The sequence below is a fragment of the Epinephelus fuscoguttatus genome, linkage group LG1 (genome assembly GCF_011397635.1).
Source record: "Epinephelus fuscoguttatus linkage group LG1, E.fuscoguttatus.final_Chr_v1".
In the NCBI taxonomy this organism is placed as follows: Eukaryota; Metazoa; Chordata; class Actinopteri; order Perciformes; family Serranidae; genus Epinephelus; species Epinephelus fuscoguttatus.
In genome coordinates this window covers 15216347-15241572 of record NC_064752.1, presented here as the reverse complement: position 1 = coordinate 15241572, position 25226 = coordinate 15216347, and the positions used below count along the sequence as shown (strand labels likewise).

The 25226-nt window shown below is 41.4% G+C and overlaps 1 protein-coding gene across 1 annotated transcript; it reads right to left on the bottom strand.

Moving 5' to 3' along the window:
- Nucleotides 1-10324: 10324 nt before the first annotated feature.
- On the bottom strand, nt 10325-21221 carry ngfb (nerve growth factor b (beta polypeptide)). The gene is made up of 2 exons (XM_049579125.1): nt 21095-21221; nt 10325-13988 (listed from the first exon to the last, which is right to left on the bottom strand). The coding sequence occupies exon 2, from the start codon at nt 13975-13977 to the stop codon at nt 13390-13392; it is 588 nt and encodes a 195-aa protein (XP_049435082.1). The 5' UTR covers nt 13978-13988; nt 21095-21221; the 3' UTR covers nt 10325-13389.
- Between the last annotated feature and the right edge of the window lie 4005 nt (nt 21222-25226).

Genomic DNA, 25226 nt, shown 5'->3' with positions numbered 1-25226 from the left:
ATAAACTGTGATTTTTGTTTTGTCTTGCCCTGCCTGCTTATTATTATCATTCTTCTTCTTCTTCTTCTTCTTCTTATTATTATTATTATTATTATTATAAAATATTTTAATTATTAGTAATATTAATTTTAATGTTTGTATTTATTCAAATTTAGGGAACTCTATTACCCTGTTTGTGTTGTATTTTTATTTTTGTTTGTCAAGACTGAACATCTCATTTGATGTGTAGAGCTGCCATGTACCAACCCAACCAAAATCAATAAAAAAATTTAATTATAAAATAATGATAATTAAATAAATAAGTAGATAACGGAACTTGAACTAAATCAAAGGGGTGGGGATGAAGGCCTTATTCAGGCAACCTGGCACATGGAAGGTTGTTAAAGTTGTCCAGGAAGGGCTGCCACGCCTTGCAGTATTTTTTAATAGAGCCATGACTGCGATACCTCAGCTCTTCTCGCTTTAGGCGTGCCAACTGGCACGTGAAGGTGGAGCCCTGTCCTTCCACTTCAGGAGAATTTCAATCAGGAGAGACAGAAGAATGGCGTAAAGATAATATTCAATACAGAATATGAGTGTACAGATTAACAGATGATTTAGACTGATTAAGATTTAACAGAAGTCTTTGGCGCTTGGACACCAGAAGGACATATTTTGTGATCGAGGGACATCTGAGCAACAGCACGATAAATCCCCCCATGGAGTCCAGACACTGGTGGTGGCTGCTGATGCTGAATTTATACTTCTGTGCTGAATTGATGCCGTACCTATGGTGTAGGCTCTCTGCTGACGTGTACACCGTAGTCTTGTGTGTGATTTATCCTGGCTTCATATGAGCAGAGGAAATCTCCGCTCGTCGCTAAGCTAATTTATACAGTGTAAAATGCCATAGGCTTGTGCTAATAATGTTAGCATGTTGAACTTGTTTGTAAAACATGTTTAGTATAAGACAGTTGTGTGAGTTGTAATGGAGCCAAATTTTGTGACGTTACCTTTGTTAAATGTTGCTGTTGTCCCTGGCTTCATATGAGAGGAGAAAATCTCCGCTAGTCACTAGGCTAATTTATACAATGTAAAACGCCATAGGCTTGTGCTAAAAACATTAGCATGTTGTATTTGTGGGGAAAATGTGTCCAGATAAAGACAAGTGTTTGTCCGTGAATGCAGCGAGTTATAGTGAAGCCGATTTGTGTACTTGCGTTTGAATTTGTTGCTATTAAGTCATGTTTGATGTGTGTTTTGAATCAACTAAACCCCACTGCCGACTAGTGTTGTGGAGGTGTAACTGCAGAGTGACACAGACACACCACGGCACAAGTATAAATTCTCACAACGACATAGGCCACGTGCGTAGGGTCTGCTGCACAAGTGTAAATCCTGTTTGACTCTAAGGCTGCTGACTGCTGAGGCTGATGAGGCATTTGAGGCTGATGAATCCGTAAAGACAGGGTGGTGATGGGGAGGTGGAGGGCGCGCATGACAGCAGCAAGAAAGAACTACAGTAGAAACAGAACCATATTTAAAATGAGGAGCGGTAAGATGATAGGCTCACAGAGAAGGTGTGTCACTGTGCTATTGGTTGATTGTGAATCAGCTGGTGACTCAGTTGACCTACCCAGACGATGACATCGACAGACAGTGAGTGAGCATTTGTGCAAGAAGTGAATGGCAGGGTGAGAGAGAAACTTACAGCCTGAGCATGAAAAGTATTGTTTTCATGACTGAACTTTCACTGGAACTTCATTAGTCGACGCAAAAGCCATGGAGTCTGATTGGCTACTTGAAAGGGACGAGCCTTCTTAAGATACTCCAAACACAGCAGTTACAGGGTTGGGTGGTAAATTACGACCGAATCTGTGAAAGAGTTTCAAATACAGATGACTAAAATGGGGCAATCGAACAACAGGATAAAAACATGTGGTATAGCATGACACCTCTGACAGGTGGGGTCAACCTCAGGTACAGTCTGGCAAGTCTGCTACTGCAGAGACAAATTGGAGTATACTACGCCTCAGACTTGTGTATTCTCTCAGTTGCGGATTGCCAGGTCTTATCAGGTAACCTCATTCCCAACTCTTCTTCCCAAGCACCTTTCAGATGGTGCAGGGAGGGGCTAGAGATATTTCAAAGCATATCATACAATCTTGTTATAATGCCCCCCCTGACAGCAACACATTTATATATAAATATAAGTCTTCAGGTGACATTTTCACCTTTACTTCTTATACCTCCGTGAAGTTAGACAAGAGTTTATCGTCACTTTTAAACCTGCATATCATCCTACACAGTGCCACAGATATCAGTGTTTATTATGGAAATATGGGAACTTGTGTAAAGTATGCACCTGAAACACAGTGACTGGAGATAACTCACTGACTGGCACAGTTAGAGAAGCTGTACCAGGAATTTAGACGTCATTTTAGTGTCTACCCCCATTTGGTTCACACTGAACACTGTTAAAACAAACCTAGCGAAGCTACACAGTACACGTGAGGTAACAATTTGTGCTCAGCTTGTTTGAGTAGATTTCATATCTTGAGAACTTAAATTTAACAACTATGACACACTAAACCTTTTCTTGTAATTCTCTTTTTATTGGTTTATACAAGCAATATAAACATATGTAGACAAAATCCACAGCCAGTTGAACATGAAAATTACAATAAAACATTTTACGAGTAATAACATAAATAAAAATCATACCATAAATATACAGTACAGATAGAGAATAAATAACTCAACTTTGATGCTCAGTGTCTTCAGATGGTACACACCAAATTTGAAGTCAATCGGATCATAGACTCATAAGTCAGTCTTTAGACGCTTTGCTTAACTAAAGTCTGACGTCTTTTTCCCTGATTTTGTGTTTAGATGGGCGGATACAATTTCAGAGTTTAAAAAAACTCCCTACGTTGCAGAACCAATAGTAAATCTGCAGTAAATCCATCCTTCGGTGGCTCGCTGAACTCTTGTGATCATAAACACAGTCTGACTGTGTTAAAAGTTTTAAACTAAGTCGCTGTAAGTCCTTCATTTCCACAATCTTGTGGACTGAGCACACGTTTGATAAAACAGAGTTAAATCTCTCGGCACCCATTTTCAAGCTCTCTGTATGTTTGTTTCCTTGCAGACGAGAAAAGGGGGAGAGCACATTTACGGGAGGGCGTGTCCTTTTCAAAAATGCAAGAGGCGTTGCTTTGTTGCCGGCCGTTTTCTCCGGTGTGTTAAACACACTTTAGAAAGGAGTGTCCCCAGACTATCAGAAGGCGGAGATCTCTGATTGTCTGGTGGCGAGACTAATCGGATCAAATCTGTAGGAGGAGCTCGTTAAAGTACGATCCCTGAAAATGGCCAAAAATGCAAAAAAAATCCCACATTAAATTCAAAATGGCTGACTTCCTGTTGGGTTTAGGTTATGGCTCCAAGAGACTTTTTTTGGAACGTTACATGTGCCTACCAATTTTGGTACATATAGGTCAAACCAGCGTCTGGAGCTGCTTCGTACAAGACAAGTTTTGTAGGGGGCGCTGCTGAGCCATTTTTTGGAACTTAAGAGCAGACCCCTAAAATATCAAATCTTTCACCAAATGTGATGTGTGTGTTGAGCTTCGTGAGTTCAAAAATACCATTCACTTAGAAGAAAAGGAATAAAAATTCCTTGGATTTCAAAAGTGTCCATGCACCACGTGGTGCTTGGGCCCTAAATCTGACTGTATTCCATTGTCAGACTGGAAATGACAATCTGACTGTGTGTAATGTATAACCATGTTTTAGCAGAATGACATTACTCAGATTAACATTGTGTTTAAACAACATAAACAAGTTCTTTTCAATCAAAGAAACTCACTTGACGATAAACACATGCAACTGAACTGCAGTAATTAGTCTGCTAGCTAGTTAGCAGCCTGTTAGCTAAGATAGGAATGAATGGACTTCCACTTGACTTGCCTGCACACATACTTCAGTGGAAACAAGAGACCACACTGATCATGTCAGTTTTTTAACTGACCAGTTGACCTCGCCTTGCTCAACTTATTAGTTCATGTCTTCTGACAAACAGCGACACAAAAGAGGTGTGCATTGTTTGAGCTAAACACTCTTCGGATGAAACCGACTTTGGCCTTGCTGCATCGGAGATGACACATGTCAACACATTCTCATCCCAGGACGTCACCTGCTGAGGCTTTGTCAGTGGCCTTTCACGTCTACATGTTATGCGTTAGGTATCCTTCTGCATCTGCTGTCCACGTTCCAGGATGCTGCTACCAACACCGGGACATCAACAAAAGCACATGGTTGGGTTTAGAAAAAAAAAAAATCATAGTTTGGCTCTAAGGGAAGCGAACACCAGCCTCTCGGGTTAAAGCCTGGGGTCTGTTGGATCCATCCACCACCCCTCCTGTCCAACCTATACGGACTTGCCTGCTCTTTATGTTAGGTCTTTACTTGTAGCGTTTTATCTTGACGCTGTCCAGCTATGTATCATATCGCTGGGACAAGTGCCATCCAGCCACGTAATGAACTGACGCCATACCGCTGTGACAGGTGCTGAACACCTGACCGGTGACATAGCAAAACAAAGGTTCCGCCTGGCCATGTTACCAACTGACACCACCTGACGGCGTACTATACCGCCACGAAAGGTGGCTTTTTGTGTCAGGTGTCTGATGCTGAAATCACTGTTAAAGCAGCAGTATTTGACAACTTTTGGAATGAGAACGGGCTGCACATGCACACGTTGCAGTGCAGGGATGAATCTTAGAGTATATTTTATGACATTGTTCATGTTGCAGTTGTTTCTCTTAAAAAATAGGTAGAGGAGGTGTAATTTACTCATTGTTGATTCTCTCACTTGCATTATGATATACTTAATATACTTATACGGCTCTACTCAGAGCTCCCTCCGGATGTCTGAGCTCCTTACACTAGCCCAGCTGAGCCAAGACACCCTTCAGAAGAAACTCATTTTGGCCCCTTGTATCTGCAATCTCATTCTTTTGGTCACTACCCAGAGCTCATGACCATAGGTGAGGGTTGAGACATATATGGACCAGTAAATCGAAAGCTTTGCCTACCAGCTCAGCTTTCTCTTCACCACTACGGTTTGGCACAGTAGCTGCATCACTGCAGACATTTTGCCAAACCGCTGATGTTCTTATAGGGTATTTGAAAGTTCTTTTGCATATGTGTTATTATGCAAATTGTACTTGTTATTCTATATAAAGACACAGTTATTGGTTAACTTGCATGAGTATGCATACATGGTATTGTAGTGTTGTGAGCCAGTTCCTGTGAATGGAGGCCTCATATGAGTCTCTTCTGCGTCTTCGTTGCGGGCCGGCGGAGGTCAGCTCGGGTTCATGCACTCTGACAGTCGAGCTTCTCATGTTTGTGCTTCCTTTGTTTGCTGCACTGATGTGGGAGGGAAACAGCGACCCCCTGTTCGTCTGCCAGAGTATCAGTGAGGATCGGCCCGGGTGGATCATGAGACTCATCACATCACTGCCTTCCTCCTCTCCAGTTATCAGATGACAGCTCGAACAAGAGTCAGCAAATATATCAAAGGATTCATTTATAGATAGATAGATAGATAGATTATTGTACCCTGTTGAAATACAGATGATTGATAGTTTCCATGTAGCCCTGAACAGGCTCACTGAGCAGCATCAATGTTAACCTGATATCAGTTCGGTCATCCAATCCTGACATGAATTCAGAGCTGTAATTATCACAGTGGAAGTACACCCAAACTGAAACCATATCCTCGGGCAATAATGGAGTCAAAATCCCATTATCTCTCCACCGCCGCCCTCTCCTCACCCTCCTCTACTGGGCTTGATATGTAAATCTGGTGCAGTAATGTAACCCGATATCCATATGGTGCAGCTGTCACCCTGATGAATCCATGAGACGCCAGAGGTGATGAGGCAGAAGTAATTATGGAGTTGTAGACTTTTATGAGGACAGGTCATGCTGATTAGTTTATTATAAATATTTAAACAGGTTTAACGTTAGTGTTGTAGACTATCATGAAATACAGAGCCTGTCAGTAATTCATAAATTTAGATTCTCTTTAGAGTCTTGACAGTGTGTAACAGCATTTTAAAACTTGCTATGTATATTTTCATGTGGCACTAAAAATGAAAACTGTTCAATTTATGAAGATTAAACAGAAACATTATTATAGGACTATAGAAAGTATTTTGCTACAACAATGTCTCCATCTAGTGGACAAACTGAGAAGTGCAAACACAGTCTGTATCCAAATACTATAGAAATTGCAATATGGCTAAGTGCAACATGAGAATCACAGGAGCTGAATTTTTTGTCTTGCTAAAGGTTAAATGTGTCTTAACATACCACTATAAATGAAGCATTATGATGCTACAGAAAAGCCCCGGCCTACAAAAAATATCCCCGACATGAGGGAGCATGCTTGTTTGGTACAATTTTCAATGAAAATGAAATGCAAAATTTATTATTCCCACTAAAATTGCAACTTAGATTGTAATCGTAAGATTTGTCAAAAAAAAATAAATAAAACGAATTAAAGAAAATTTAAAAATCTAAAGTAAAAAAATTTCAAAATGTATTTTTTGACATTGCTGATATTTTACTTTCATTTAATTCATTTTAATTTAATTTAATTAATTTCAATTTAATTTAATTCAATTCAATTTAATGTAATTTAATTGTTTTAATTTAATTTAATTTAATTTTAGCCATACTTTGAATAAACTATTTTATATGAAGGAAGCTGCTTTGTTGTTGACTTTCTTTATTTCTGTGTATTATTGTCCCTGTTACCAAATGTGACCAGTTATATTTGTATGCTTTTACATTTTATTATTACATTTTAATTCTATTAAAAGCAAACATAGAAATTATTATGAATAATATGTAATAATTATCAAAATCATGTTGTTTGAGCTTACATATCATTCAGTTGTTTCCTTATTTTTACCAGTCTGAGCTCAAGGCCCAAATCTAGCTTTTTCAGGAGATGTCAGCCACACCTGTTTTCAAGATTTCAGGTTATTGTGTCAAACTATATCCAAGGTCAAGAATCCTGCTTAAATAATAGTCATTACTTTCTACATTTATGCCATTATCTGAACTAAAAAAATGCTGTTGTACTTTTTACTCCACTACATTAATTGTAAAATCTTTAATTAGGGTAATGTGTCACTCTGCAGATCAAGATTGTTAATAAAAAACATGATCAGCTAATGAATTAGGATGTAATATTATAGATTAATCTACACTGCAGTGAATTAAGTAGTTAGATTTGGCTTCACCTTTGCCAGCTGCGACATTAAGTCATGCACACATAAATGCATCAATAACTATACCCAGTTATTTAATATACAGGATGCTGAAATTAGCCATTCTGCATAATGAGTACTTTTACTTTTTATACATGTGTTTTGTAGTATATTTCAATGCAAAAACTTTGTGCTTTTACTTAAACTAGAAAGTTTTTTCTGCACTGTAGTATAGCTGTTTTACTTAAATAATACTTCTTCCACTTCTGAAAAAAAAAAAAGATCGAAAGTGCTGTTTTGTCCGAGGTTACCCGCGTATACATGAACTCAGCAGGACGCATGCGCAATAGATATAGCCACAAACTAGTTTTAGCTTCCTTAAACAAGGAGCGCCCTGCTGTGGTAAGTTATATTTTTCTTTTAAAACACTGTTTTACGATGAAAACTCAGTGTTGTAAAAGCAACATACTGATGTGTGGCATATTTTATTAAGACCTCAGTTTACCTGAGTGTTCAATAACGCCGGGAACTATTTATTTTAAGGGGAGACACCCCAGGGTCAAATATTTAACTAGTTTAAACCACCATGAAATGTCTTCAGTTTATGACCTACATTATTGAGACTGCTATTTTTAGAATTAGAAGTTTTCTGAAATTGTTTGTTTAAGTATGCAAACGAAACAATATCTCATTAATTCTGGACTAATTTACAGACATTTCCAGAACAAAAATCTAAACTTGATGAAGCCTGGTTCAAAATTCTTGTTTCACTTTGTTGACACATCAGAGTCAAAGGTTTTCAGAAAAAAGGGATTTTGAATGTGTCTTTTTATCCCTCCATAAATCAGAAAACACTGACACTTTATTGCTCTGTGAAGCACATTAAATCACCCTGGTGTATATGTGTCATACAAATAATGCTACCTTGCCTGTAGCCATAAAAAAATCTATTTTCGCCGTGTTGTTAGGAGCAAAATGTGAGATAAATCAGACTATGAATAATATATCAAAGTTTCTGTGAAAACCTTCAGAATATAGATAGGAATAATACTGGAAAGTTTGTTGTATGTAAGTGATACTGAAGTTGAGATTTTTGGTTCAGAGTATGAGAAACTCATTTTGGGAAAACAGCCTTTATAAATATGTGTTGTAAAATGTAATACATGTTTAAACAAAAGTATACTAGGATAAAAAACTTCTAATTAATAGATATCACCATGAAACGCCCCCTGTTGATGACTTTATTTTTAGTATTACAAGTTTTTTGAGATTTTATGTTTAAATGTGCAAATGAGACGTTATCTAATTAAATTTGTGCTGTTTGGATACATTTCCAGAACAGACATCTGAACTACAATAAACACTAAATGTGTATTTTTGGGGGTTTTCTTTCCATAAGTCTGAAAGAGGACATGTAGGCAAAATAGACAAGAATCTTAAAATTGAAAATTGGTTGTTTTGACTTGCATGTCTCGCTTTACACTCTCTAAACTCCCTTAAATCCATGACCGGAAGTATTCAGTATGACATATTAACACCTGATCCAATGTTAAAACAGTGGGTGTTTAAGGATCCTTAAATGGCTGAATTTCAAGGATGCTACATCATCAAATCCAGTGTCGAGGATCCTTCAAATTCTGCCGAGGACAGAGTCCTTCATTCAGAGAATTTTAAAGGATGCATGTGTGTATCCTCAGCAGGTACAAAGTACCCACAATTCTTTGAGCATGATTTGCTGGAAGTGAGGGCAGGGCCTCTTCAATGAAACCTGTGCCAGTGGAGCTCGGAGAGATTTAGATTAATATGTCATTTATTTGTATTAATATCTCCAGCAGCTTTTATAATACAAGTATAAAAATATACTGACAGAAACCTCATAATTTACACTTTCCAATGTGTCCACTGCCAAATACTGAGATATTTAAAATACCGTGATTTAAATAAAACATAAAAGTTTTTGGAATAATTGATTACAGCAGAGATGGAGCGCTGGGTACCACAAAAGTTTCATTTCGCCTACCTGTTTGTTTCTCTTAAGTATAATCCAGAAATATAATCTCCCTAAAAGTCACATGACTCTGAAAATGCTGGTTGCATTTGTTTAAAATTGTACAACAACATTAGAGAGTGCCAAAATGATCACATTTAATTTAAGTCTGCTGAGGGTTAATGACGCACACCTGAGAACACTTGTTTGCCTGTTCCAATGTGTGTTCACTGAATGCTGGAAGGACTCATGCCTTGGCTCTGTAGGATCCTTCCTTGGACGGACCCATCCTACCAAGGAAGGATCCTTGACTCTGAGAAACACCAATTGTTTTATTTAAAGACTTATTCCTACCTGTGGCCTCTAGAGGGCGGTGTTGTATTGTATTTAGAGCAGTGCTTTTTAATTTGCGGTAAACAAGTCAGCAGTAAACTAAACAAGTTGGTTCTGAAAAAATGTATTTACTGTTGGCAGGTGGACAGCTTAAATGGTACTTCTCCTAGAAGTGTATTTTTCCAGGAACATAACCTCAGCTGCCTCTTTGTTTCTGTTTCCACTTTACCTCCAAGCTCTCTGAGCTCACCTCAGACATCTTGAATGTCAGCTAAGATACAAAAATTGGGCTTTGAGCCTAAAAAAAAAATCACCAGCCTGATGAGAACACTGACAGTATTCCTCTATGATTTGTTGTGCGCTGACAACTCTGAAATGTCACTGCCAAAACAAAGAAAATGGCGAGCCATGATATTATCAACCGGAGTTAGGCTGATGAATCACAGGCTTATTTATGTTTATGTCTTTTTCCCTTTTTGTTTCATATATGCTGTAGGATAAAGAGCAGGAGGAAAACACAAAGCAAAGCCAAAACACCAAATTAGTGGCAGTAAAATGGAGCCATATGGGTTTTCTCTGCATATTTCCACCAAGGCCAAATAACTCAATTTTCCTTTTTATGTTAAGAGGTTAGTCACTCAGTCGTCGGTCCCTGAGGAACAACAGGCCTCACATCCACACAATAAACCTCATAAACACACAGTTCATGTAAGTGTTTAATAAATAACAGTACCAACAACATTTTAACAAAAGGTTTGCTGCTATCAGACCTGGGTCAAACTGTATTTCCAACACGTGTAGGTTGTGTCAGTCTATGTGTGGTGAGTGGGAGGTGCTATAGAGTTATATAACAGGTGGCAGAAAACTAACACGGCCTGTAATCAGCATGACTGAGTCGTGGTGCGAAAACTCCGTCTCTAGCTCAGCTGCGGTTTAACGTATCAGACAGGCTGCCTTTCACAAAATGACGTCGTTCCCTAACACCACTGCTGTGACCTCACAAGCTGCAGTCACTTCCTGTGTGTTGTAGTGGTCACCTGAACGCCACTAGAGGTCATCATATCTGAGGTTTGATTAAATCTGCTGCAGAGGTTGAAAGGAGGCCAAAGGTCACATGGAGCTGGACTGTACATGATAAACACACACATTGTTCCACTGGTGTTTAAAGTTATTTCTACAGCAGGTAGTCTTCATGTAAACAGCTGAAACTAATTTCCTCTTGATTACATTTCCCCAGCTCTGACTCACCTGTGGCTGTGGGGGGCAGATCTGATGATGTAACTTTATTGTAGGCTACTTTTGGTTAAGCTGTAGTTTAGCAGTGGTTAACTGAACCTGAGTCTGTATTTATCAGACTGCTGAAAGTGAAAGACTTAAGTATAAATGTACAGAGTGTGAGGGAGACTGTAGCTGGATGATGGAGCTGCGATGGCCAACAGGGCTCCTTAGCTGTGGACTGACCTGCCTGAGGATGGAAGGTTCATAGAATCAGTGATCTCTTTGAAATCACTTCTTAAAACCCCTTTTTATAGACTTGCTTTTGTGTGATGTCATTTTTTAATTTCCTTTTATTTTTATTTGTGTTTTATTGCTTTTGTTGTTTTTGATCTTTTTTATTTATTTATATTGACATTTTGTGCCCTGCATCTTGCATTTTTTTTGTCTTCTTGTTTTAACTTTAACTTAACCCTTCCCTCACTTTGTCTTGTTTATGTCTGGTTGGACTATTTGGCTTTCTGTTGTCACATTGCCTTCTGAGTATCCTGTTGCTGCTTCCCTATCCTGTTCCATTTGTGAACTCTGTTTTTAAAGGTGCTGTGATATTATTATTGTGGTTGTAGCCGTAGCAGTGCCTCCCCCAGCAGGACAATGCACCACACCAAAAACACTTCTCAGGAATGGCCCGAGAAAAGTGACATAAGCCCTTTTTAGATAAGAATTGTGCAAATTTGCAGGAAAGCCCAATCAGTCTTTTTTCAGCATTGGCAGTATAAAAACAAAATCGAGGAGTGTGGCAAAATGCCTCACTCCTCGATTTTGTTTGGGCAATTGGGGGCGTGAGCAAGTAACAAAACGTGTAGCTCAGCGTGTGACGTAAGCAGTGACGTGAGAGGGAAGCCGCGGCTGGTCAGTCCTTCGCCGATTCTCTCATAAGTCGGCCCGTTCCTCACCGTCCCCGTCATCTTACGGTTAATGGCCTCTTCGTTTGCGAGTACAAGGAGGGCGCGCAATTCCTTGTCTCCCCAGTTGCTCATCTTTACAGTGTCTTTCAGGTTTGCGTTTCCCTCTTGCTACTAGCTGCTCGCTAATTCCTGCTATCAGCTGTTTCCTGTTTATCCACCGCCAGTGGGTCGCACATGCGGCGTCATCAACAGCTCCTCCCACAAGTCTTCAACAGCCCCTCTCGTTGCAGAAGGCCGCCTCGGTCTGTTTAAACTAAAAGGGTTCCACCAATATGGCTACCCTACAAGGCAGAAAATTGGGCACCTCAGATCAACTCGCCAGTCCGGCTCTGTGTGTCTAAGCTTTTGCAGCTTGCCGGCAAAACGGCCCAACATTCGCGGAAAATCTGGCAGTGTAAAAGGGGCTATAGAGTGTAAGGCGTCATTCTGGCCTCCAGCTCCTCTGATCCTAATCCAATCAAGCGTCCGTGGGATATGCTGGTACCCCATGTTGTAGCCTTGTTGTGACGTCTTAGGCTACTTGTCACATTGCTCCTGAGCAGTTCTCGCCAAGTGGCGTGGCGCATTTTCCTGCAGGGGGGGTCACTGCCATTGGTGATGCTGTTGCCATGATGGATTGAACTTAGTCTGCAACAGGGTTTTGGTGGTTTGGACGTGTCAAGTGGCATCCACATGGCTGCCAGGTTGTTGCATTGTAATGAAAAGATCAATGTTTTTCACTTCCCCTGTCACTGATTTATTATTGTGGCTGATCGGGGAATATGCCTATTAGTTTGTTGTTACTTCACAGGGAAATTGCTGTTGCAGATATGAAGGATTTCACACAATCACTTAAGAGTTGCTCTTAAAGTTTACTCTTATACTTCACTGTGAATTAGAGTAGGTAGCTTAGTAAATGTGTCCTACTCCTCACACTCAGCGAACAACTGCAAGTCCCCTAGATTAGCTTTTAGGGCTTTCTTAAAAGAATAACATTACAAAAAAAAAAGACCGAAGTCGATGCAGCAGAAAGAGATATCTTCTTTTTTATGCCATATATTCTTCTTCCTTATCAAAATCTGTTGCCTACATTACCCACGATGCAACACTAATGCAGCCTTGAACTGCTAAACTCAACTAGAGAAAGGAACGGGCTGCAGAAGTCACATTTCTCTCCATACATCCATATTTTTTTACATTTCAAACTTGTCGTCTTCAACTCTGACTCAAGTGACATCACTTGAGGCGATTTATCCGCTACCTTTGGAGCCACAAAAGGCTTTTTCCACATTTGCGGTCGTACTGAAAACAGACTCTCTGTGGAGTTTCCCTCTGAGACTAATTCTTAGATGTTTGATAGCTAAGTTTTAAACCTCTGCAAGCTGTTACAAACCGCAGCTAAGACAGTCAGGTGATAAGTGACACAGCAACAACCCCTTTAACGTTTGTTACACCTGAACAGGTACAAACAACAGCTACAGACGGATACTGTTTGACCCAGGCCTGGTGTTTATACATGCAGTCCTGATACTTTGACATATACCAATAATTTACTTTGTGCAGAGGGTGACAAGTCTTTGGTGATGAGTATGTCAGTATTATTTGACTGAATGTGTGATCCTGTGATGTGCGTGGAAAGTCTTCACTGCCGCCATGACTTGCGGCTCAGCACACACACACAGGCCACATTGATGCGTATGAGCCTCCACGCCACCAGATTCTTAAAGGAAGTCAGTGCTCGTACAAAAGTGTGTGAGTTGGTGCAGTAGGAGTTCCAGTGTCTGGCATCGATCCCCAAACAGCCAGAGTTGCCCGAGCGGGCGCTGTGACACGTCGTCTCAAAGAAGTACTGCTTCTTGTTGACATTGTTGATATTAACGTCCGGCAGCACTGTCACCTCGTTGCCTGAGATGTCTGTGGCTTTGGTCTTGTTGCCCACCCAGACGCTGATGCTCTCACACACTGAGTAAACTCCACGGTGCTGAGACTGCCCCGCTCGTCTGCGGGTCCTTTTGCTGCCACCCTGTGACTCCGCCGGCTCTGCATCAGGCGGCTGAGCGCTGAAGAGCACCCGGGGTGAGAGGTAGCGGCGCTTGGTGAAGAGTTTGGGGTCCACTGTGGGGATGGAGCTGGGGTTGTTGCCTGGAGCCTGCTGCTGTGCTGCTCCTCCGATGGCGGCCACAGCCTGGGCACTGAAGAGGAGGAACAGGACCAGCATGGACGACCTCATGGGCACACAACCTGAAGGGGTCAACCGGCACAGAAAACCTGTTAGTGTTGATGTACAGAGCACAGTGAGAAGACATTTTACTGGTATCTGATCATCTCCACCTGCCACTAATTCTATCATCCCATTTAATGGGCGTTATCAGTTGACCTCCTGCATTTATGTTAATTGTTAGGCAGCGACCTCTAGTGGTCAAAGTAATTATAACCGGAGCAAAAGAGGGAATCAGTTGATGTAGTAGCCGTGTTTTAAAGCCAAGTTTGCTTAGTGGCCAAACATGGAATTACAACTTCCGGGTCACGTGATGCCGTGTGGCCCATAGAAACTTTTTCCCATAGGCTTACATTGTCAGAGATGTCTGTAAATCAGTGGATACATTTTTTTAGGCGTCGTAACCCCCCATGAAATGTTTCCTTTCACTCTCAGAATTTGATCCATTTGGGTCAGATAACATTTAGAAAGTTTTGAAGAGCCATATAATATAATCATTTTGCTTCCATTCATGTCAGTGGACCACGAAACTCTAAGTCAGTGGTTCAGCCAGCAGATGTTTCTAGAGTGGTTGTTCTGTGGGCCCACAGATACAAAGGATCTGGTTATTTCATATTGTGGAAAATCAAGCTTTTTGGCTTCATGCGCCACGGAGCCCCACTAAGCAGCTCTGATCGGAATCAATGGCGCCCCGCCTCCAACACTGTATCCAGTTCTCTTGATACATCCATGATAAAGAGCAATTAAGTCCACACATAGAGGAGGTCCGTGTGGATGGATGGGTCAAACAAACACAGGATTTTGACCGAGGAGACTCAAGTTAGTGTCCCGTGTAAAACCAAAAGTCAACACTGACGTATTTTAGTATTTAAGTTACATCAGCTCATGTTACATAAAAACATATACGATGCATAAAGCTGCGTTGGAAGTGTTGATGATCAGTGTGTCCTGCAATTCACATCACTGCGTTCTCCATTGATGCACAAGCCAAGTGATCCACCACTAAGAGTTGTCACAGGTTGTTTTTTTGCGTCTGGAGGCCAAGGTTCACAGCCAGAGGGTTTTAAGCATGACATTGTTTCAATCTGGTGCTGGGATCGACAAACCATGATCTTTTTTTGGCGCCTAAACCTGACAACAGTGACAGTGAAACCTAACGAAACTGCGACCGACTTACAATGTCTGATGTGCATCTCCTGGCCCACTAGTAGTCCAGTTCAGTTTCAGCTTTACAATATTGGTCATGTGTAGATTAACACACGCTCAATGGTACAATGACATGTATTAGACGAGAGAACGGGTCAACTTCGCAATAAAAGCACAAGTCGCAATAAGGATATCCAGTCTACACATCTTGTCGTACATTTTGATCAGGTGCAGAGAGTAACAAAGTCACTGAGGGTTTAATGGAGAGTATTTGAATACTGGATTAAAGCTCTAAGTATTTGTGAGGCAGTGAGAAACTGTTTTCATGCAGTGTGTGGATACTCCCCATTTTTCCTGCACATTTTCAAGGCAAGACATGTTTAATCATGAGATTAACCTAATAGGAGCACCTCCTCTTTTAAGTGGGAAACACACCTTGCCTAATACTGAGGGTTTGATGCTTAATGCTCGTTGGCTTAGTGGTAAGTGTTTTTGCAAGTACAGTTCATACACAAGTCTGTCTGACATGCTTCGAGTTTTACAGGAGATTTCCAGGAACTTCTTGGTCAGCTTCCACTTCCTTCAGGGCGGTGTCCTGACTACACAGGTCATGTATTCTACTTTTAAGGTTATAGGTCATTTTACAGAGCTAGATGTTAAAGAAAGAGGCAGGAAGAAAACGCACTGCTTGAGAGGCTCAACAGAGGACAGAAGAGTCCCTGATTTTATATTTAACCACATGAACAGGAAGTGGTTGAGTGTTGGATTTCTAGTTTATTGGTTAATAGTAAGATGATCACTGTGTAAACATCCACAGAGAGAACAGTGGACTGTGTGTTCAGTCCAGCTGTCTAAGATGTCCTATAGAGGATGAAAGACATCTGCTGCATTTGAACAGTGTCACACACACACACTGAATCAGTGGTTCCCAACTGGTGGGTCGCGGTCCAAAAGTGGGTCGAAGTTTGTAAAGAAACACACTTTACAGTATTTTTAAGCACAGTGAATTTCCACCACAGAGCTTTTATTTTCAAGTGCGATATCCTGCTGTAGAGTGAGTGACAGCCACTTGACAGAAAAAGCAAAATACCTCGACGACATGGCCAAACGCAAGCATGACGCTGAATGTATTAAACTGTGTCGACCTTGAACTAATGATGCTTGGTGTTTTCAGACCCAGAGTTGTCTTACTTTGGTCTGAATCAGGGACTAATTTTGTTATAAAGTTGCATAATTGCCTAGAGTTGGTTCGTGTTCTCACGGCAGCATTTACAAGCGGACCAGATCAAATGCCTTGTGTGAGAAAGCTGCTCTTGATTGGTCAGAATTTCCATGTGTGGAAAATCCAGGAAGTAAACAAAACGTTGAAGAAGAGTACACTTGCAAGATAAATGTGACACTTTCTAATGTCACAATGGAGGGACAACTACGCAGGTTGATTTTAGCGCTGCTCATCGTGGACTATATTGCTGTCATTGTTCATTTTAGTCAAACCATACAGTTTGAAAACGAGGCGCGGCTCCAACTAGAAAACAATGTGTTGACGCATTGGATGTGTTGAATGTGCATATTAAGGCAGTACAGGAGGAGGTGCACATTAATAATCCTCCAGGACTGTAACATGCTCATGTTCAACCCAAACAATGTGTCATGTGACTGCAGTTGGTTCAGATCCAGGTCGGAACACCTTCTCATCACAAACGAACAGCACCAGAGTTCAGTTATAACCAGACCGAGACCACCTCTTAAAGAAGGTTCTTGTTCAATCACAGTGTGATTGCTGTGTTCACACCTGCCCCAATGAATTGCACTCAGAGGGCAAACAATCTCGAATTCAATTGAACTGAACCAAACAGGGCAGGTGTGAAAGCATCCTAAGGAGAAATCTGGACCCCGTTGCTGTACCACTTGGGAACCTGAACCTGGAACATGAAACGATTTAGTTTGTAGTATTTACACTTTTTTAATCCCTGGTTTTATTTTACAGATAATTGTTTCTTATGTTTTGTATTAAGCATCATTTCCAGGATTTTATGGATGAATAAATTGAACCTTGCAGCCTGAATATTTTGGAGAAGATATCCACAGTCGGTGCCAAGCTCAGCTAAGCTCACAATTTGGTATGATCCTCAAACTGTATTCACAGACATGATAAAGGAATTAAATGATTTTTCTTTGGGTAAACAGGAAAATAAATAGTAAAATTATCCATAGACAGATCTGAATTCCCTTTGTGGAGCAGAATATTCTATACATGATTAAATCTGTGTAAGTGATCCTTGTAAATAGGTGTGGCATTCCCCACAGCAGGGATCTAAGAGACAGTGTTGTGACATCCCATCAGTTTCTCTTTCCATCACACTGTGGCTCCACACAACACGCACCACAACATCTGTCCTCACTGCGTAAACCACCAGGCTGTGTACTACATTTAACACAGTACAACAGGCGTGTTAACACCTGTGATGGCTCTGCTAGCACGCTCCGTCAGGAGGGTTTATTATATGCTATGATCGCCTCGGGTGGCGGGGTGAGTGCTCATGGATTAAAATTGTTGGCACAACAAATCAAAAGAAAAATCATAGCCTGTTCAAAAGTACATCATGTGAGTGATGATTACACCAATAAATGCCTGTGAGGTCTGTCCAATTCAAGTTAGTGTCTCCCCTCACAGCACAGCTGGACACGAAATAAATCATTACTACATCAGCGTCATGGTGATTAGTATAATTGATATAAACAGACGAGGCCGACGCAGAGGAAACGGGTCTCTGTTCCTTTTTTGTTTTATGTTATGTGCCAATTTGGATTGTTTACAGCAGGAAGCAGGAAACATTCATGCTTAAAGTTCTGGAGCGAGCACAACACTGATGAAAAGGGAAAAAACTTTAATGAGCACAGCACCTCCCCGGTGGCAAAATGTCTGCTGCTAAAGGAAGTGAAAGGCTTTTAATTTTGGAGAAACGCAACAAAATAGAGACAAAATCACTGATGACAAAGGAAACAAATAATCTTGTCAGTCCATGGTTTTGTTTGTTATGAGTAATCAGACCAATTTACCGCAATCAGTTTAACAATTAAAGACACATTAATGCCTAAATTGCTACCTGTATCATACAGCTACATAAGAAAAGCAAATATAGCCTGCTGGTGATTTCAGTAAGCACAGCAGACATTTGGATACATCATAGCAGAAAAGCACAGGAGTAAATAATAGTAACCATGGGTGGATTCTGTCGTCATCATTGTTCATGTTTCTGTTCTGTGTTTACTTTCCATAGCGCTAACTCTCATGTCATTTCAGATCCGGGCATTCCCAGCTGCCCTGCAATCACCTGAGATTCCCCCGCCCATCTCCACACCTGTATTGTGCTTTTGGATTCAAGCCTCCCTGTGTTTGCTGCTGCCTGTAAGATGCAGGACTCTGGTATCATCGGAGCGTTCTATTACCCTTACTATCAAGCTGTTCAGTAGGCCAGAAAAAGATTTAGTATGTCCTAAAACATAGTGTGTTAAATGCAGTATGCCAAAAAGCCCAGAATGTTCTGCTGTATCCGGTCGTATTTTACATGCAGAATAGTGTTCAAGCCAGCTTCTCTGGCTGCTCTGACCCTGAATTCTCTGCACAGCTGAAGATATATCACATTGACTGAGCTGCAGACAGATGACAGCTTATTGAGAGCTGCAATGACTATAATCAATCATTCCATCACAAACAATCTACAAAGTATGCACTTATAACTTCAAACAGCAAACAGCATACGTTGCAAAGTACTGTAGCAACAGCAGAACTCTCCTGATAGACCTCCGTCTCTGGTGAGCTCAGGGAATGGCGGTTTCATGTCCAAGGTACAATCAAGCAATAACTTTAAGATCTGAGTTTCGTGCTACAGACTGCAATGGATATGTGTGTAAGAGGGTCAGAGTTCATGGTGCAATCGACAGAGTAGAGTATCCCAGTTGTGTGCAACAGGACTTTGTAAGGGCAGCTGCTGTACTTACTGATAGTAAAAAGAAAAAGTAGCTATGTGATTCAGAACACAGCTTGTATTGCTGGTTTGCAGGCATGGCTCAGTGGGCAGGCTCTTCTCATGCACTGCTCATACGTATACCTACATGAAGTAATGCACCGCAATTCATACTATATAACCCACAGAATCAGAAAGGCTGTGATAATGTGTCCAATGCGCTGACAGGAGTAAAGAAGGAAGTTGTATTAAGACTGAAAGTTCGTGTGAGGACAACACATTGTCACATGACCACTTGGTCAGTGGACTTTCACGTCTACATATTGCACACTAAGCATCCTGGATGCGTCTGTTGGCGTTCTGGGACACCGTTTACGCCTCTTACATGCATTGCGTCTTTTCAAAATACACTTCCAGTTTCTCAAGAGCCAACTTCCGTAGCCGAGGATCGGACCGCCAAGGCCCCCGCCTTGGTCTGCTGCCCAATCCGCAATGCACCACTCCCTTCTGGATCCCTCTGCGGGTGGTGGGCCTGCAGGGGGACGAGCCCATGTAGCCGGTTCGGGCTGGGCCCAGCCAGACCCCATGGGCAAAGGCCCGGCAACCAGGAGGAGACCTCGGGGCCGCCCCAGGACATGCTGGAGAGATTACATCACCCGGCTGGCCTGGGAACACCTCGGGGTTCCCTCGGAAGAGCTGACAGAAGTGGCTGGGGAGAGGACTGTCTGGGCTTCTTTGCTGAGGCTGCTGCCCCCGCAACCCAGACCCGGATAAGCAGAGGATGACAAGTACGAGTACATCCAGTTTCACAGGAAATGTACACTTTCTGCTTGTGAGTTTTAAAGACTCTTTTTTAAAATGACTCACATTGTCAGTATAAGACCTCGTAGGTACGTTTATTTCCTTGTGCAACAAAAGCACGTGGTTAGGTTAAAAAAACATGGTTTGGCTCTACACTCATACCAGAAGCAAACACCGGGCTCCTGGGTGAAAGTCCGGTGTTTGTTGGACCCATCCACTGCCCTTCCTGCCCTATGGGGACTTTCTAGCACCATAAATTACATCGTTGTCTGACAGCATTTCAAACTAATGCCATCCTGCAGTAGCAGTCTTTGACGACCTTGGAATGAGAAAGGTTTGGTAAGGACGCAGGTTGGGGTGGTGGATGGGTCAAACAAACAACACAGGACTTTCTCCCAGGAGACCAGAGTTTGGAACCGCATGAAACCAATTTAACTTTGAGTTACTTTAAAGTACGTTGTTATTCTTCCATGATTCCATGTCATGTCATGTCTTACACTGAGTACATAACTTTGTGTTACGTTAATTACGTGATTTGTGGGACGCTAATTTGTCAGATTATCATATGAACTGACGATTTGCTGGTACGCCTAAATGGAACAGAGCCTTAGTTAATGTGTGTTAAATCATTATGACTGCCGTGAAAAAGGTCTGTTGACAAGTAGGTAGATGAAAAGGAATACCTGGTAACGATCCGTAGGTCAAGGCCTGTATTTATCAAACTTTTTGACTTGAGTGGAAAATAAAAGTAATTTCACTTTTACACTGACTCAAAAGCTAAAATTTCATACAATTTCAAAAAGTCCTTTTCAATTTGAGAGAGCTCCGGAGGTCTCTGATGTTGGTTTAGAGGAGATATTACATAACTGAAGGACAGAAACACTTCTTGAGACAATATTCAACTGTGCCAAGAAATACAATGCAGAATTAAATTTGCCTTTGATTTGAACATTTGATAGAGAGTTCAACCCCTTTCCCCTTGTTTTTGTTTTTTAACTGCTTAGGGGAGCAAACAGTAACAGTAAAGCTCACTTTCCATGCATCTTTATGGTCAGTATGGTATTGATTCTCCTTATATTATTTCTCCGATGCACCTCATCTACCAACAGTAGAAGTTGTTCTATTTGCCGCTACATCTATCGACAGGATGTGTAATTTTAACCTTTTGTGCACCTTATTTTTACAGAGACAACACCATCCATTACCATCTGTACCTTTCAGTATCTCCACGTGAACTGTAACACCTCAGCGGCTTCTAGAGGACGTGATTAGAGCTCACTGTGTTCTGGGCTCCTGCCATCAGGCCTGGCTGTGGCCCCCATCCAGCACGCAGACCTCTGCCCTCCTCTGCCTCCGCTCTGTTGAGAGACAAGCAGAGAGAAGCGTCTCACCCAGCTCATAAACTCACTGTAAACACATTCTTTGTCAGACTGATACTGGGAAGAGAAAGTTAATATGTTATTCCTGCTCACCAGCTCTGCACATACTGAACATACCGAAACAAAGAAGCAGACCTGCATAATGTAGATTATCTGGAGAGGAAACATGTAACGTAGTTTAATGTTAACACCGTAAATTCTGTCAGCACACTAAATATATCAGTTTTGACAGGTTTGTTGAGACGTAAACACTCCTGTAACATAAAAGACAGATGTATAACAAAGAATTTAAAGTTGAGAGGTGCTGTATCCAACATGCAGAGCATTAATTTAGCAGCAAACAACTAATTGCTATGTAAAGATAAGATGTGTAACTGCATCCTGAGGAGAGAATGAAGTCACGCCTCCTCTGTGTGTGTTCTAATCCGAGCTTCTCTGTTCTTTGTGCTGGTAGACGGCCCTGCTGCGCATTCATGTTACTGCATGTGAGTCCTTGTGTTTGTTTCCCACTGGCTAACTAATCACCGCTGCTCTGCACTGGGCTCATACAGTGGTTACCACTAATAATGCCATCCTGACCCACAGTTTCAGAATGGTGTCATCCCAGAAATGTATCTCCCGCGTTCTGGTTCCCCCTTCATATTAACACTGTTAGCTCTGTTTGCACTGTTGCCATTGTTAGCGCTGTTTACGTTTTTAGCACTGTTAGCTGCTAGCCACCAGCTCAACCACCTCCATGTTGAGAGCCCTGTGCAGGCAATCCCGAATCATATGCCCTTTTTGTACAGGAATTGCATGATTGGGCAGCTGCAGAGTCCTTTCATCATGTCCCCTGTGTTTTGACACAACCAAGCAAAGACACCATGAAGCCCCAGTGTGTGATTTTAGGTAGCATTCTGGCGTCCCGGAAACAAAAGACACATTAAGTTTAACACAAGCATGTAAACCTCTAGTGTAACATAGAACATACATGTAGGGAGTGCTTTCTTGCTCATCTCATCCTCTACTTGGAGGGTAAATACCTCTCAGACCTCATTTCTCTTCAATTTGAGGACATTTTCAGCTGCTGTTTTTCTTCTTTTGTTAGCTGCTAACTGCTACTAACTGCTTTTTAAATCTCTTTCGAGATGCAAGATAATATCGGCACGTCATCAATATTGGCCAATATTGGCTTTAAAATGTAATATCAGAATCGGCCAACATGCTTATTGTATGTCATGTCTCCATCTGCTGGTGGGCCATCAAGATAAGTGTATGCATACATAATATAATGTTAATTCCACTTTAGAAGAAACTTGATGATCACTAAAATTAGGCAGGGAAAAAAGTGGATATATGTCGATATCTGTATTGGTTATCGGCCAAATGAATTGTTAAATATCAGCATATCGGTTATCAGTAAAAAACAATCCAATATTGTGCATCCCTACTTTCAAATCTGCACACATGTTGTAGAACCGTCACACCCGTCTTGATATCGTCCTGTTTGGCCAGCATTCCCTTTTATACAGACATAGATTCAGTGCTGTAAACTACCTCCGCTGCCGGCTGAAGGCTGATTTATTTTGTCCTTTACTATGTATGGAAATAGATACATCCCTTTAAAAGGTTGTAAACGTCAGTGCCCTCATACATCCAGGGGTCCTTTATGATGGCATAGATACAGCCTGTAGATGGGGGGTGGTCTTGGAGGCCATATAATACATTGTGACACATGGCAGGAGAATTGTTATTATGTTATAGATTTGTTCTGTTCTGCCGTTTTTAAAACATACTTGTTGTCTCTCTACGGTCACGGCTCATTTGAAGTACACTACACTGCCCCCATGATCTGTGGTGGTACTGACCTGCTTTCAAAGAAGGTGCACAAATACAGACAAAGTTAATGCAGAGTATGGACAGAAGGCTCTGTCCATGTCCATATATGTATCTAACATTGAGCATGAATGGGCTCTTAAAGGTGAGACAACTCTGTCCTTCCATTCCACAATTGTACTGGTTATAAAGACAGGCAAGGTGCAATAAAGGCATGACATTCCCGCCTTGAACAGGCAGTGTAAAGATGCTATAGATATGCTCTGAATGCTGCATACAGCTCCTTTAAAGACTATTGAGGGAGTTTATATATTTTATGTATGAAGCCACACACACGCGAGGAAATGTCAGCACTATGTTTCATTTATCAATAAGTCCTAATATCACTGTTCACTGTCTGTTTTGTCTCCCTCTGGTTAATGAGTCCATCAGGCCTGATTTCCTCCATCCACAGTGCCATGATTCATTTTTGTGCGCTGATGAAACACAGCCACCATCCGAGTCAGACGATCCATCACAGTAAACGAGGAGCCTTAACTCTGTTTTGTCATCTTGTTTTATCTTTATGTCACCGTGCTCAAGTGTGCTTGAATTAAGTGTCAGAAGGCACACGTTGTGTTGTGTTACACCTTACTTAGTGTCAATCACACGGCAGCCGCAGAAACAAAAGCAAAGAAACAACCCCTGAAAACATCTTACACCTCACGGAATTCTTTAAAATCACGGTATCTTTACAGGCAGCCACTTTTAAGCGTGACTGAGGGTGTTAGAAACAGTGAGTAGGTCATGGCACGCAAAATGACAGGAATGTGAGCTCGACATAAACAGAAGCAAATAGGCTGTAAATCTAAACGACACCAGTGTACTCCTGTAAAGAATCTATACAGGCACAGGAGGTGTTCTCGCTTTACAGCTCCTCAGCAGCGGTGGTCTCTCTCTGGCTGTCATGGGATTTAAACCTGTGTGACCTTACACCTCCATGACGGGCTGTTGTTAACAAATGATACACTCTGTTTTTGTGACTTCTGCTGCGTCTCGAATCCATTCGTGAAGTCTAACTGTAACTCATTTTCATCTTCTCTGCAGAATGCAAAGCAAGTAGCTGCTGGAGCGCCACAAAGACCGAAGACTGATCAAAGTGCTGTTGGTGTAACACCTGATATGAACAAGACACCTACTCCAGCTAACTGAGTATACACACAATATATGCTATTTATTTAAAGCATTGAAGTTCATTCTCGCCTTGGAAATAGTTTGACAACACAGTACCGAATCTGGCTTGAATTATATGGAGCTTTCATCTGTAGTCTTCATCAGTGGACGGAGGTTTCTTAGTAGTCATGGAGATGGATTTGTTGACATGTGAGATCAGTGACACTTTATCTCTTCCTGGGGCCGTATTCACAAGAGAACACTCTCAGAGAGCTCCTATCTGAGCCTAAAAACTTTTAGTAGGAGTCCTAGCTTAGAAAAGTTCTCAGAGCAACTCTGAGCAAGGACAGGACAGAAACTTTTACCTTAGTGAGGGGGTGTGGTTGACCCTATGCAAGGTGTAGACACCCAGTGGATATGAAATGAACTTGACTGTTAAAGTGTTAGTGTGACCACTCTGCTGATGGAAGGTTGAGACAGACTCAAGTCACCACTGCTGCATTTTTCCAGTTTTCTAAATATCTGAGTGTTGTGATCATTTTATTTCTGGTGGTAAAGCATTTGGTGGGAAATGTGTCAGTCCCTAATGAGATCAACCACACATATTATCCCTGTAGCATTTTATTTACTCTCTGTCATCCAGCGTGTGGAGAATATCTCTCCGATCTCTGTGTGTTTCCACCATTTTCTCCTCTGCTTAAGAAACTCTTCAGTCTCTTAAAAGTCCTCCTCCCTGCTCATAACAGTTTTTCACCTTCGGAGCTCTTTCAGGTCTAAGATGCTCTGTGAATAACTTTTATCTTTACAAGGACTTAGCCTTAACTTTAAGGGGAAATTCTTAGAAAACATTACAATTCCAAGAATTTTCTGAGAAGGAGGAGCAGCTCTACTAGGAAGCTTTGTGAATACAGCCCCTGGAGGAGAAGTCCTAACAGTCAGTTGTGCTTGCATGTGAACAAATCCATCTTCATGACAACTTGGCAAACTCTATGTCATGTGA

Bases quoted from the DNA above. Each gene is read 5' to 3' on its own strand.
- ngfb (XM_049579125.1), bottom strand. From the start codon at position 13,977: ATGAGGTCGTCCATGCTGGTCCTGTTCCTCCTCTTCAGTGCCCAGGCT.